At 40.7% G+C, this 14,220-nt stretch overlaps 1 protein-coding gene across 2 annotated transcripts; it reads right to left on the reverse strand.

Moving 5' to 3' along the window:
• Window positions 1–10: 10 nt before the first annotated feature.
• GTF2H4 (general transcription factor IIH subunit 4) lies at window positions 11–9,487 on the reverse strand. 2 transcript variants are annotated; one of them, XM_074236752.1, is made up of 14 exons: window positions 9,250–9,487; window positions 6,148–6,290; window positions 5,777–5,881; window positions 5,548–5,679; window positions 5,194–5,290; window positions 4,943–5,031; window positions 4,634–4,745; window positions 4,403–4,471; window positions 4,114–4,197; window positions 2,861–2,993; window positions 2,596–2,726; window positions 2,108–2,155; window positions 1,892–1,970; window positions 11–476 (listed from the first exon to the last, which is right to left on the reverse strand). In XM_074236752.1, exons 2-14 carry the CDS (start codon window positions 6,288–6,290, stop codon window positions 304–306), a joined length of 1,395 nt encoding a protein of 464 aa, XP_074092853.1. In that variant the 5' UTR covers window positions 9,250–9,487; the 3' UTR covers window positions 11–303. The 2 variants fall into 2 exon arrangements, with proteins under 2 accessions (XP_074092853.1, XP_074092852.1); XM_074236751.1 differs by lacking the exon at window positions 9,250–9,487 and adding an exon at window positions 9,178–9,249.
• Between the last annotated feature and the right edge of the window lie 4,733 nt (window positions 9,488–14,220).

Consider the following 14,220-nt stretch of genomic DNA (forward strand, 5'->3'; position numbering starts at 1 on the left):
CCGCCTCCTCCCCACCGCAAAAGCGCATGCGCTTCCCGGAGCCTCGCCCACTAACCAATAAAGAGATACCAGGGGAAGAAAAATATTCCCGCGCGGCGAGAAGGAAAACACGGTCATTTTATTGTGTGAAAAGTTCCGATGTAATAGTAATAAAAAATACCACAAAGCCCTGCGACTCCCACCGGGGACACCTCGGTGCTGCAGGAGCTGCTGGGCTCCGTGGTGAGCCGGGCTGCATCCTCCTGGGCTTTCCTTGGCAGTCTTTGGGGGTACCAGGCCTTGCTGTGCAGCCCCTTCGCTGGCTCAGGAGCTGTGCTTCTGCCTTTTCCAAAACCTCTTGACATCACTGTGGCCAGCCGGGGTCACCACCATGAGCCTTTTAGCCGTGTTCTCAAAGACTAGCACACCCAGCTCCCGGGCATGTGACAGCAGCAGCTCAAAGTCCACTTGGGACAGGAACTGGTTGTAGAGAACGCCTGGGACCCCGGGAACAGATCCAGAGATGATGAGGGAGGGGGGAGACAGAGAAACGGAGAGGAAGTGAAATATGGATGGCCACAGGAATTATCATCCAAAGCCTTAAATGACACCCAGTGCTTGTTGACAAGTCCGTGTTTTGCTTTGTTTTTTAGTCTTACCTAGGTTAATTTATTTTGAGAAACAATCCTGTGAGGTTAAGTACTACAGCTATTTGACTCATTTTAGAAAGAGGAAAACCAAAGCCAAGAGAACTACAGTAGGTGATGAGTCAGAGTCAAGAAGGCAATTTTGAAAAGGCCCTGCATGGGAGCAAGTCATTTCCCCCCTTATATAGGATTCCTCATTTGTAAAATGGGAGGTTAGACTAGATGACCCCTCAAGTGTCTTCCAATTTCAAATCTATGATACCATTAAGTATCTGAGTTGACTGATATCTAGGTCTTCTGACTCCAAATCCAGACTTCTATTCATTTTGACACTTTTATAGATTTCTTTGACATTCACTCTGTAGATTCTTGTTGAATACCATCACTAAGAACCATGCTTGGGAATAACCTCCTCACAAAACCCAATATCCCCTACACTCAGGGATTCTTTTTAAAAGCAGTCTGAGTGTAATGCAGTCAAAAAATTATCTACCATAAAAAGAGACCAATACATAGGTTGTTATGACAAACAAGCTAGAACAACAGTCTGGAATTACAAAACCTGAATTCTACTCTGGCTCTGCTCCTAAACGAATGGATAATCTTCAGCAAGCAAATTATTTCTCCTCTTTAGGTCAATTTTCAGTCAAATGAAAACTCTGATAGTTTTTTTTAGGTTTTTGCAAGGCAATGGGGTTAAGTGGCTTGCCCAAGGCCACACAGCTAGGTATTATTAAGTGTCTGAGGCTGGATTTGAACTCAGGTACTCCTGACTCCAGGACCAGTGCTCTATCCACTGTGCCACCTAACCACCCCAAAAACTCTGATAGTTTTTAATGTTCTACTGATCTATATATAACAAAGACAGACATGAATGATCTTATCTGTGCCACTTCTATTGGTGCAGGTAATCCAATAATTCTATTTCTGGCTTTGAAAATAAGGGCCAGGGCAGCTAGGTGGCATAGTGGATAAAGCACCGGCCCTGGAGTCAGGAGTACCTGGGTTCAAATCCAGCCTCAGACACTTAATAATTACCTAGCTGTGTGGCCTTGGGCAAGCCACTTAACCCCATTTGCCTTGCAAAAACCTAAAAAATAAAAAATAAAAATAAGGGCCAAGGAATTACCCCAATTGCTCTGCCAGCTGATTCTCCTTCATCCCAAGGTAAAGGAGAGGTAAATGAATCCCAAGGTAAAATGAATGAAGAGAACAAAACTTTTACTAAACAATCACCAGTCAATTGATTGCTACCAACTACTCACCCTCAGAGAATCGAAGCCGGTCTCTCTCCAACTCCCAGAGTCTAATCTGATCTGTGATGGTGGGAGGCAGTACAGGGGTCTATAAGGGATTGGAGTAGCTATGAAAACCTTCAGCTGGGACTGAACATTGCCTTTAGTCTTTCTGACAAGACAAATCCCTCCTCCCAGTCCTCGACTCCCTTTCCCACTATCCAAAATGCCTCCCTAACTCAGGACCTGTTTCAGCATCACTGGATGTGCTCTTGTCTTCAAGAAATGGATGATCTAAAAAAGACATGAGAATGTTTTAAGGTCACAGAAGGAGGGTAAGAAAATTTTGGCCACCTTGAAATCTATAATCCACTTTTATTGGAACATTCATTTGTTCTTCTTCTCCACACCCTAGGTAACATAACATCCATGCCTATCATCACCATTGCCTTGTAATCCTCTCACTGCTCCTTTTCAGCTGCTACTGTTGAGCTACTACTCTTATTGATCATATTTCTAATTTTTCCTCTGTATCTACATTCTGATATTTATATTCTGTCTCCCCTGTCCCTAACTGAGGGTAATGGCTTCTATTGCTCACCTGCCATGTTCCCACTTCCACCTTATCCAAATAAAATCCAACCTGTTTGTTGACAGATCCTTCACTCTATCTCACTATCACTCTAACCCCCATTACCCGATTATCCACCCACTTAGCCACCCGCTGACAATACCTGCTGGGCTGTGATACCATTAGCAATGGCCTGCTGCACACTCTCCCGAGTGACCTGGGCTACCACCATATTGGGGAATCGATAGAGCATCTCAGAGAAGAGAGCAATGAGTGCAATCTGAAGTTCTGACTCTGTCTCCAAAGACAAAAAACAGATGACCAAAGAAGCTTCATTTCCCCTCCAACACCATCAGCCCTTGTCTCCTTCCTTCTTCTAACCCTCCATAACTACCTAACTATTCCCATTTTTGTCCCTCCAACCTCACCAGTGTAGGCATACAGTCGGTAGTTGGTTTCCACAACAATGAAGCCTGGCTGATGAGCAGTACCTCCAGCACCAGTAACACCTGATGACAAGTTGATGGCCAATCGGGTTGGATAGTAGCGTCGAGACTTTCTCTAGGAAGCATGGAAGAGGGAGAGTCATTTCATGCTTAGCCTCTTTCAACCTGGGACTCGAATACGCAACTCTAGACTCCAGTTCTTTGCTCTTTATTAATAAAATAAGCCTGGAAGTGAAATCAGGAAGTTGTTAAAATTGTATATTGCTCTGGCCCCCTAGAACACCAACCCCCAATTCTGTCAGTATAATTCTGTCATTATAAAGGAGTAATAAAAGGAAATGAGACTGCAAAAAGGGAACCTGGATAGTAAAAGTGGATTGCAAAAGGAAACAAAATTGTTTCAAAGGAGCAAATTGTATCATATAAACCAAAATGCAAATTTTGGTAATATGTGCTGAGGAAAGTCACCTAGGAGTTGCTGTTAAGATTCTAGTCCTATGATATATAAATCCCAGACAAATTCTAGACCTTCCCAGTTTCAGACCAGCAGATCAAAAGGTGTCAATAACTCTGGAATAATGGAAACATGTTAACTCGGAAGTTGTACTGATAACTTTGAAATGATTTGGATATATTAATGAACTAACCCCAGGGTAGCAAAAAAAAAAGGAGTTAGTTTGTCCCTCCCCGCAAAAAACACTATAAAAATGAGATCTCAAACTCCTGCCCACCTCTCTCCCAACACTGTCTTCCCCTAATTCTAATCTATGCTCTTCCTCTTGCTTCCCCATCCTTTCCTCTGAACTGCCTGCCTTATTTTATCATTCTTTCATCTGTTCCCACACTGTTATCTTTACACTTTTCACCACTGGACTCTGTATTTTGTGTGCTGTTTGCCCTCGAACCCTTTGTGATTATTAAAGTGTGACTGCCATCCTGTTTCCCACTGCCTTCATGGTCTTTCCTAGTGAGTACACAAAGAACCATGCATGGCTGCTCCCATTTCATAATTTTACAATCTCATTAATTATCAATTCAGGATGACACAAGTCAGATCAGCCTCAGTCATTTACGAGTTTCGGCAAGTCACTGAATTTGTATTTCAACTGTAAAATGGGGATAATATAACCTATCTCCCAGGGTTATTCTGAGGACCAAATGTAACTATACTATAAAAATTACTCACAGGACCTGGCAAGAGTGAGAATTTAATAAATGCATATGAGAACTCATACCTTCCTTTGGAACACCAGCCCAAACTCTCGTAGATGTTGCAAAAAGTTAAGAAGTGAATCACTCATGCCCTCCACAGAATAATCCTAGGAATAAAGGAAGGCAAGACATGGTTGAGATGTCCAAAATGTCTTTCTTTCCAATTCCCCCTTTCTCATGTAACTTCCCCAAATCATTTATCTCTCCTGCCCTAACAGTTTTGCTTCCACAATCCCCAAGATTTCCTTCTCCACTGTTCTCCTTCCTAAAACACCTTCCATCTGTAATACCACCTTCTGACTCCCTACTAACCTTGCCAAGAGTAGAGAAGCTGAGCTGGAAGAGGAAAGACAGAATCTCAACCAGGTCCATGCCCCGACTCTTAGGAAAGAAAAATAGAGACATGGAGGAAAGGTCAAAAGAGCACAGAGAAGACAAAACAAACCAGAACAAACTCCAAAGTACTGTTGGAGGACATTCCTGATGTCAATGGCAGGTGGTCATACTGGAAGAGGAACCTCAGCAACTGATCAGACTTCTTACCTGGGCTGTCTGCAAATACTGCAGCATAAAATACCAAAGCTGGGCAGGTGTGTCTAGCAGCAAGAACTGGAAGCCAGCAGATGTAATGCAGGGTGGCTCTCCAGGCTCAGAACTAGGCAAACACATGATCATTACATGGGGAAAAGAAGGAAAAAAAGCATCAATCTCACTCTGGGTCCTCTTATAGCTTCCTCGACGCTTTTAACTTTCTTTGGCCTTGCTTCCTCTTTGTCCCATGATTTTCCCCTGGGAAACCATCTCTATTCACCACCCTTACATCAGCAAGAATTCACAGGCCCTTAGTCTTACCTCTTCATGAGTCCGGCCTGGCTGAGAAGCTGGGCCAGGTCCTGGCTGACTGCCGCACTCGGGGAGCCAACCATGAAATGCAGGATCACCTGAGGGATGGGGAAGCCTGAGTCTTATCCAGGTGAAGGTGGGGACAGAGGAGCTTCTATAGAAGGGGAGGAGGTATTTAGGGGGAACATACAGACCTTGAGATAAAGAAGTATGAGGAAATCTCTGAGAAGTAGCCTAAGACTCTACCCTTGAGCTCTTACCTCCCATCTTTCTTCTGCATACTTGTCCAGTGATGGAACATCACGGGCATGTTTGTCTGGACCAAGTTGACTTGTATCATCTGACCAAGCCTTCCCCCTATGAGAAGATAGGTCTAGAGTAAAAATATGCTTTCCCTCCCTCTCTCCCCTTATACCACCAGTATCCTTCTTCCTCATCAGACATGAGCATGACATTTATCAGCCTAGAATAAGCCATATCTCAGGTTAACCTATTTCATGAAGCAGGGAGATCTATAAACACTATTAGAAGTTACAAGAAGTACTTGGGGAGCCATTTCTCCATCCCCATTCCTATGTATAGTATCTTGTACCAAAAGAAAGAAGATGACATACCCTCCCAGCAGAGCAACACGAAGATTCTGTCTGAAGACAGGGTTGAGGATGAGGCCCTGGAGGCCACCAGGGAGCAATTGGGTGTGCCAGATACGGAGACCACTCAACAGTCCTGTGCTTTCCTCTTGGGCTCTAAAAAAAAGCAGCAGTGAAGTGATAAAGAAGACATGAGCTTTTGGGGACATGAGAAGAGGCCCCAGAGGAATGTGGGGAGGGGAGGGACACTCACTTGCTAAATTCCTTCTTCACCCACAGGGATACAGCTGCTTGGGGCAATGGCTGCTCCAGAAACAACATCCGCATTACCCAGTTCTTAGCCAAGGATGAGAGCTCCCTATTGGAAGTAGGATAAAGATATGAGACATTAGCAAAAGAATTCATCTTCAAACTATTTCTCACCTATTAAGGGTCTCTCCATTTTCTTATATCTGAAAGAACATCTCTGATAGTAGCCTGTCCTTTTGGAGTAGGCCCTTCTCCCATTCTAACTTATCAACAAGGTTGACTGGCATTTCAATCTCTCTTATCTCTTTCAAGATAAGCCTCTAAGTCCTCCTCATTAAGTTTCTGGGACCCTGCCACAAAGAGAATGTCTCTTACCTAAAGACAGCCAGGCAGGTGGCTGGGTGACTATAAAGTCGATCTAGTACTCCAGGACTCAAACCCCTCAAAAACTCCTGCAGGTTACGACACTGCAACTGTCCTCGGTTCAGTCCAATCTGAGGTGGAGTCCCCTCCATCATCTGAGGAGAAATATGTGACTAATGTTTGCAACACCATCAGTATCAACTATCAACAGATCACCTTTCTCAATCCAGCCTTCAAACATCGCCTCCATCTTGTCTCATATTATTTATTTATTTTTAGGTTTTTTGCAAGGCAGATGGGGTTAAGTGGCTTGCCCAAGGCCACACAGCTAGCTAATTAAGTGTCTGAGACCATATTTGAACTCAGATACTCCTGACTCCAGGGCCGGTGCTCTATCCACTGTGTCAACTAGCTGCCCCATTATCCCATATTTCTAATTAACCTAAATTGGCATCTACTTATTTTCCTCACCAGTCTGTTTTCTTTTCTATTCTTCCTTCTTTGAATCTCATCTAGAGAGTTGCCAGACATTCTATATTTCAGTAACCTCTTCTATTTCTCACTGTTCTGAGACAAAGAATTGAGAGTGATATGATACGATACAGCATAACATGAAAAGCAGTAGACAAACAATGGTGTGGAATACATACCTAATTAGATATGTGACCCTGAACAAAATACTTCAATTCCTCATCTACAAATGGGGACAAGGATACTTGCCATAAAATACTTCTCAGGAATGTTTTCATGATCATTTGAAATACTTGTAAAATGCAAAATATGTGTTTTATTGGGGTTTTCTGTTCAGTCAAATCCAACTCTTAATGATTTCATTTATGGTTTTCTCAGCAAAGATCATTTCCTTCTTCAGCTCATTTTACAGATAAGGAACCTAAGCAAATAGGTTGAAATGACTTGCCCAGGGTCACACAGCTATAAAGTGTCCGAGACTGTATCTGGACACTTCTTGACTCTAGATCCAATGTTCTATTCACTGTATCACTGAACCTGTCCCATATATGTGTAAGAATGTCTTATTATCCTTACCCTAGAGACAGATACCCTATACTTCAGGTTAGTCAGACTTGCTCATTTCTTCTCTCTACTTATTTCCATCTAAAAATGAGGAGACTCAACTAGAAGGCCTCTAAGCTGCCTTCTAGTAACTTTCTATGGTTCCATTGCTACTTTTATGATAAAGAATTCTATCCCCTACTCCAGCCTGGTTTTCCAATTACTTCTTTGGGGTAGCCAGGTGGTGCAGTGAATAGATTCAGGATGACAGAAGTTCAAATCCAGCCTCAGACACTTGACCCTGAGCAAGTCATTTAACCCATTTAGAATCCTATCTGAGCACTGGATCCAGATGATTCTGGAGGAGAAAGTGAGATTGGTGACTAGGCACAGCACCCTCTCACTAAAATCCAATTCATGTGCTTGTCATTGAGGATGAAGGACAAAGATCATGTACTCCTGCCTATCTTATTCCTATTTGTGTACTATATTATTTTCCAAACTAGAAACTGAGAGCCTTTTTTAACCCTTTCATTTCTTACACCAAAGGAAACTGAGGCTCAGAAGTGCCTTGCCCAAAATCATATAGCTAGCTAGAGACAGGTAAAATTTACAGATTTAATATAGATACAATTAACAAATGCAATATAGGTCTCCCAATTCCCAGGAAAGTTCTGCTCCAAAATGTTATCTCCCCTACTGAACTATGGTCTTCCCTTAGAAGGCTGAGAGCTCAGAATTCAATTCTAGCTCTGTTACTATCTGTAAGACCTTTGACAAGTCACTTCACCTTTTTCCTCATGTGTAAAATAAGGAAATTGAACTAATTGTCCTGACCTGAATTTCAATCCCAGTTTTGCCACTTACTACTACCCAAGTGACCTTAGAATCACTTCTGAAGTAACTAAAACTTTCTGAGATTACCTCGAATTTATCCTGTATATTTCTTGTTTTGTTCATTATTTACAAGATGTTCCTTGAGAGTAGGGATTAGGTTTTAATTTGGGGGTAGGGTTTTTTGTCTTTCTTTGTATGCCCAGTACATAGGACACTTTCTGGCATATAAGCACTTCATAAATGATTGTCGACTGACTGACTATAAACAAAGGGTTTAGTCGAAATGATGTCTAATCAGGTATAAATTCTATGATTTTATATTACCATGCTGGTGCCTCATTTCTCTCCCTAAAAATCAAATCCCTCTTCTTAAGTCTCTCTCAGGGTCCTTTCTCCTTTATATGTGTCCCCCCCACAACTGGATTAAAATGTTGGGTTCAAATTCCATTTCAGCCAGCTACCAGCTCTAAAATGTTGAGCAAGTCATTGATTTCTCTCTCTACAGAGAGAGAAACAGCTCAGCTGTTTCATCTCTCCTGTGAATCTTAAAGCACTTAAGGGAGAAACAACACAGCAAAGGAAAATCAGCACTGGTATTGACTTCAAGTGCCCACTTGGATGCTTGCTAGCTGTGTGACTGACTACTTTCCCCTGTCTCTAATATTCTGGAAAAGGGAGATGTGATTCTTGAATCCTTCACTTTAAAGAAAGAAATGTGAGGAAAGCACATCACAAACCTCAAAGCAATGCAGAATTGTGATTACAGTACAATGGTGCCCTCTCCCTGCATTTATTACCCCCAATACTATGCATATCACATAGTATACACATCATACTGACACACTGCACACATCACCATACACATCTTACATACCACAATATATCACTACAGATGGCATACTACATATTGTACTTTACAAACATTAATTTGCACACAATATACTACACATAATGCAGACTTCATTACACACACAAAACATTATTATACATACCACAATCAACAGTATATATACAACAGACTACACAAATTATACGACACATCATACACACTTACTGTTACACTTTACACAACAGACTATACATGTTATATACACACCACTCACCACAAAGAACACACATTCTACATACCACACACAAATCGCTATACATTATACACATCATTATAAACACCACACATACGCACATACATACATTATGCACACCCATGCACTTTGGGCTCCTCTGGGTCTCTTTCCCCACGCCACTTCCGTCGCGCACACTCACCCCGGCCTCGACCACGTGTCCTCCTCCGCGCCGGCCGCCCGCCCGCTCTGGAGCTCGGGCTCGGAGGGGCTGGAAGAGCTTAGGAAGAGGGAAGGGAAATGGAATTTTGCCTTCGGGACTGACTGAAAGGAGCCCGTGTAGATAGTCGGTCCTGGGAAAAGAGGTGAGAGGGAGAACGGCCTGCAAAGCAAACTGGGAATCGGAGTCGAGGTCTTGCCCACTAGAACGCCTGAGACCACAACTCCCAGCGGGCATTTCGGCACGAGGGGGTGGGGTCCTGGAACGTCCATTTGTTGCGAGGGCCGGCTAAGAAACCAGAGTAACGTTAATTTGGTTCCGACACTCTTTGTTCCAGCCTTTTAGTACTAGGTGGGGCTGTTTCTCAGAGAGAGTAGAGAACTTTTCTCATGGAGGCGACATAATTTTTCTATAATCTGCTTTTCACAAGGTCAGCATAGCTCGGTTTTAAATCTACTATAGAAAGGTACAGATTTTAACCATTTACTGTTTGCCTAGTATTTCCATGGCAACAACAGGACTCCATATTCCAGGAAGAAAGCTCTTTATCTTAACTATGCCGGGATATCCAGCTTTTCTTGGTTATTGTGTCACATTTGATACAATACAATTCAACTTGCAATTCTCTACCTTCTTTTTCTTGTGAATGACTGACTAAGCTATTATTCATGTGAAACTAATCTTTGAAATCTAAATTAAATCCGAATTTATGTCTAAAATTTCATCCTGGTGTTGATCCATTCTTTTAGTCTATAAAGATAATTTTAAATTTTGAATCTGTCATTTGTTATTAGTCAGCTCTAATTCAAAGAAATTGTTTTCTACTTAAAACAAATTGTTAACTATATATTTATGTGTATATTTAGTCAAAGGTGACTACATATTCATATACATATGTATAAATGTATGTATTATGTATGTATCCTGTGACTATATGGAGAGCGAGAGAAAGTCCTGCAGTCCTGATTGGATTAATTAATGTCCTCGGTTTGCCTCGGACAGCTAGGTGGGGAACTGGAATGAGAGTCAAGCCTGGAGTCAGAGACTGCTCTTCCCGAGTTCAAGTCCAATCTCAATCATTTAATACTTAATGACCCTGAGCAAGTCACTTACCCTGTTTGCCTCAGTTCATCTGTAAAATGAGCTGGAGAAGGAATGGCAAACCACTCCAGTATCTTTGCCAAGAAAACCCTGAATGGGGTCACAAAGAGTTGGACTCACTAAACAACAATAACAAATCTCTTTTCCTCAACTATACTATGGGAATAATGCTACCAACCCTACCTCTAAAGGTTGTTGTGCAGTTCAAAGGAGATAATATTCTAAAGCACATCATAATGCCTGGCACATAATAGGCACTTAAGAAATATTTGTTAAATATTTGATAACATCCTGCCATTTTTTCCCATCTTCTTATTATGATAAAATTTATCAAATGTCTTACTAAAATCAAGATACATTCATTGTAAAAATTACTCTGGGCTACCAGTCTAGAAACCTGTCTAGTAAGCTAGTATTTATATCTAATGTTTTAAGATGTATAAATCACTATATATGTATTTGATTCTTGCAACAGCCCTGTGAGGAAAATACTTTTGTTATCCCCATTTTACAGATGAAAAAACTGAAGCAGAGGTTAAGTGATTTGCCCAGTTATTGCCTAAGTGTCTGTGGAAGAATTTGAATTCAGGTCTTACTTAACTAGGAGTCCAAAGCTCTATTCACCCCCAGCTTTCTCTATCAAAAATGCATATGAAACAACTCTGGCATAACTTTTTGCTGCATCAGAAGCATGATATAGTTACTAAGTGACAGAAGTGGGATTTGAAGTAAGGTGGTCTTGAACATACCTCACTATCTGACCATGAGCAAGTTATTTAATCTCTCTGAATCTCCATTTTTTTCACATATAAGATGAGGGAATCAGACTATATGACCTCTACAATCCCTTTTAGCTCTAAATCTAGATGTGTTGATGTGTTGGTTAGTTCTTATAAATGCTTTTGTTTCCTCTCTTTTTTATTCATTAATTACAAACAATGGTTCTTTGGAGAAGGAAAAAAGAATATAATTAGAAATGGATATAATGTAAAATTTTTTAAAATGTTTCAAAATTTAAAAAAGATGTTTTTTATCTGTAAATTTAGACAGTTGTACTAAATGGTCTTTCAGGTCCTTTATAACAAATAATTTGAAGTTTTCATGATGTCAGGCTTATTAGTCTGTAGTTTTCAAAAATCTACCAAATAAATGGGAGAAATCCTTTTAAAAAACAAAACAAAACCAGATATATGTTCATCCCAAGTTTTTTGGTACCTCTCCTATTATCCCTGATTGTTTAAAGATTATTGACAGTGGCTCTGGCCTCACACTAAGAATTTTCCTTCTTGTATCCTAGAAGTAACAGCAGACATTGTGCCTGGAGACACAAATACCTTTCATAAAATCCTAGAAAAAAATCTAGAAGGTACCTCAGAGTCAACTGCCTCATTTTACAGATGAGGAAACAGGTTGGGATGGTCTCTTACTTTATCTTCACTTCTTAGCTTTTAGTTTATTCTCTTTAGCTTAGTCTTCTCTCCTAACCTTTTAGCTTAAAGAGCACATCATTTGTTAAAGAACATACATATCAGTAAAGTCAAATTAAAGTAGCTCTGTCTTCTTTCTTATTATTTGGTAATAAGGGCAGCTAGGTGGTGCAGTGGATACTGGTCTTGGAGTCAGGAGGATAGGAGTTCGAATCTGGCCTTAAACACTTGACACTAAGTAGGTATGTGATGCTGGGTAAGTCACTTAACCCTGATTGCCTCCCATCCAGGGACATCTCTAGTCATCCTGATTCATATCTGACCACTGGATCCAGATGACTGGAAGAGAAGTGAAACTGGTGACTTGCTCAAATTCAATTCACGTTCATGTCATGGCATTACCTTCCTGATGTCATGTTCTTCTTATAAAATAAGATAAAACGTTATTATGATTATTTGTTAACAGTACATTATTGTGACATAAGCAATAAATCTCTCTTATCTTAGATCTTCTAATACAGAATGTAGATTTTATATAAGAAAGGTTCAGTCCTTAGAGCAAGCACAATTTTAACTTTGCTTCCAGAAATATCTATTGATTATGAAATAAACTCTCTTCTCAACCCTATGCAGGTATTCTACAGCTTTTTCTGTTCTGATAACTGCATGGTGAGGAAATGGCCTTTGAACTGGCTGCTGATCTGGAACTGGTGCAGGTTAAACAATGGATAGAGGGTTGAACCTAGAATTGGGAAGATTCATCTTCCTGAATTCAAATCTGGCCTTAAACACTTAGGAGCTGTGTGACACTGGGCAAGTCACTTAACCCTGTTAACCTCAGTTCCTCATCTGTAAAATGAACTGGGGAAGGAAATAGCAAAACCACTGAATTATCTTTACTATGAAAACCCCATATGATCTCATGAAGAGCCAGACATGACTGATCAACAACATTAAACTATGCTCTTTCCTTAGCTGACTGTGTTCCAATGAGGAAACAAGGATTACTTATAGGTCTCCAAGGTGGGAAGAGAGGAAAAAAAAGAGTCAGCAGTCTACTCACCCTATCCAAGCTGACATGAAGTCAAGAGCACACAACCCTGTTGTTGCTCTGTCCCTGTTGTGTCTATTCTTCATTGCTCTTATGTAGAGTATTGGAGAGGGAATGACCTTATGACATTCTGATGGTCAGAGGAATGGAATCAACACTTTATACCTGAGCTTATTCTCTTTGGGGCTTGAGGTGATATAGGGGGCAATAATTTTAGGGAGAGATATTTTGTACTTTTAGTTTTTGCAATATCTTCTCAGGAAATATTTCTTTGTAAAAGTTAGTTGATATTAATTGGTTAAATCAGAGATCACAGCTCAAGGGTCATATCTGACCCTTTTCCTGTTTTTAAATTTGTGTTTGAACTATGAATTTTTTTTTACATTTTTGAATAAAATTTTATTATATCAAAAAAAGATAATAATTCTTAGCTAGAGAGTCTACAAAGATCAGCTATAGGTCAGATTTGGCCCTCAGTGTAGTTTGTCTCTGTGTTAAATGATTCTAAACACTGGTAATTGATATTTGGGGAGAACAGAGCAGAACTTGGGATATTGGGATATTGTTATAGAAAATGCCCCAGCTCCACAGAGCGATGTGGGTAGCCTTTTTTCTGGGAGATCCAACCTTGTGTGATTGAAAGTGGGATAAAGGTCCAAAGAGTTTTATTATTTTTAACTGTCCTAAGAATTTTTCAGAAACTTCGTTCATTCATTCATTCATTCATTGAATAAACATTTATTAACCATCTACTATGTGCAGAGCATTGTGCTTCAGTTTGTTCATAAGAGAGTACAAAACATAAATACTATATGGTTTCTAACTAACATAGAGTTTATGGGTTAGCAATCAGTCAACAAGCATTGATTAAGTACCTGCTGTGTGCCAGGTACTGTACTAAGTGCTAGCAATACAAAGATGGAGACAGCCTGCTCTCGAGAGTTAAATACATGTTATAAGCTGGAACAATCACTAGAGGAAAGAACTGACATGAAAGGGATAATGTTTTGTCCTTAATTTTCAAAGACTATACATGACATCAGGGAGGTGATGCCATGACAAGCAACTGAATTAGACTTCAGTGGGGGGGTGGTGCTGTGCTAACTCATCAGCATCATTTTCTCCTTCAGTCATCTGGGTCCAGTGGTCAAATGTGAATCAGGCTGACTGGAGATGGCCCTGGATGTGAAGCAATCAGGGTTAAGTGACTTACCCAAGATCACACAGAGGTAAAATTTGAACTCAGGTCCTCCTGACTTTGGGGTCAGAGGCTTATCCACTATGCCATCGAGCTGCCCCATGAAAGGGATGGGGGGCGTGGAAAGGTAGAAACTGAGTTGGAAATTAAGTCAAAGAAGTCAGGAGGCAGAGATG

Source organism: Macrotis lagotis, chromosome 5 (assembly GCF_037893015.1).
Source record: "Macrotis lagotis isolate mMagLag1 chromosome 5, bilby.v1.9.chrom.fasta, whole genome shotgun sequence".
In the NCBI taxonomy this organism is placed as follows: Eukaryota; Metazoa; Chordata; class Mammalia; order Peramelemorphia; family Peramelidae; genus Macrotis; species Macrotis lagotis.

Bases quoted from the DNA above. Each gene is read 5' to 3' on its own strand.
- GTF2H4 (XM_074236751.1), bottom strand. The intron at 5,680-5,776 runs GTGAGTGTCCCT...GCTTTTTTTTAG, and splicing joins GTGAAGAAGGAATTTAGCAA to AGCCCAAGAGGAAAGCACAG. The intron at 477-1,891 runs GTGAGTAGTTGG...CCGGGGTCCCAG, and splicing joins CCGGCTTCGATTCTCTGAGG to GCGTTCTCTACAACCAGTTC.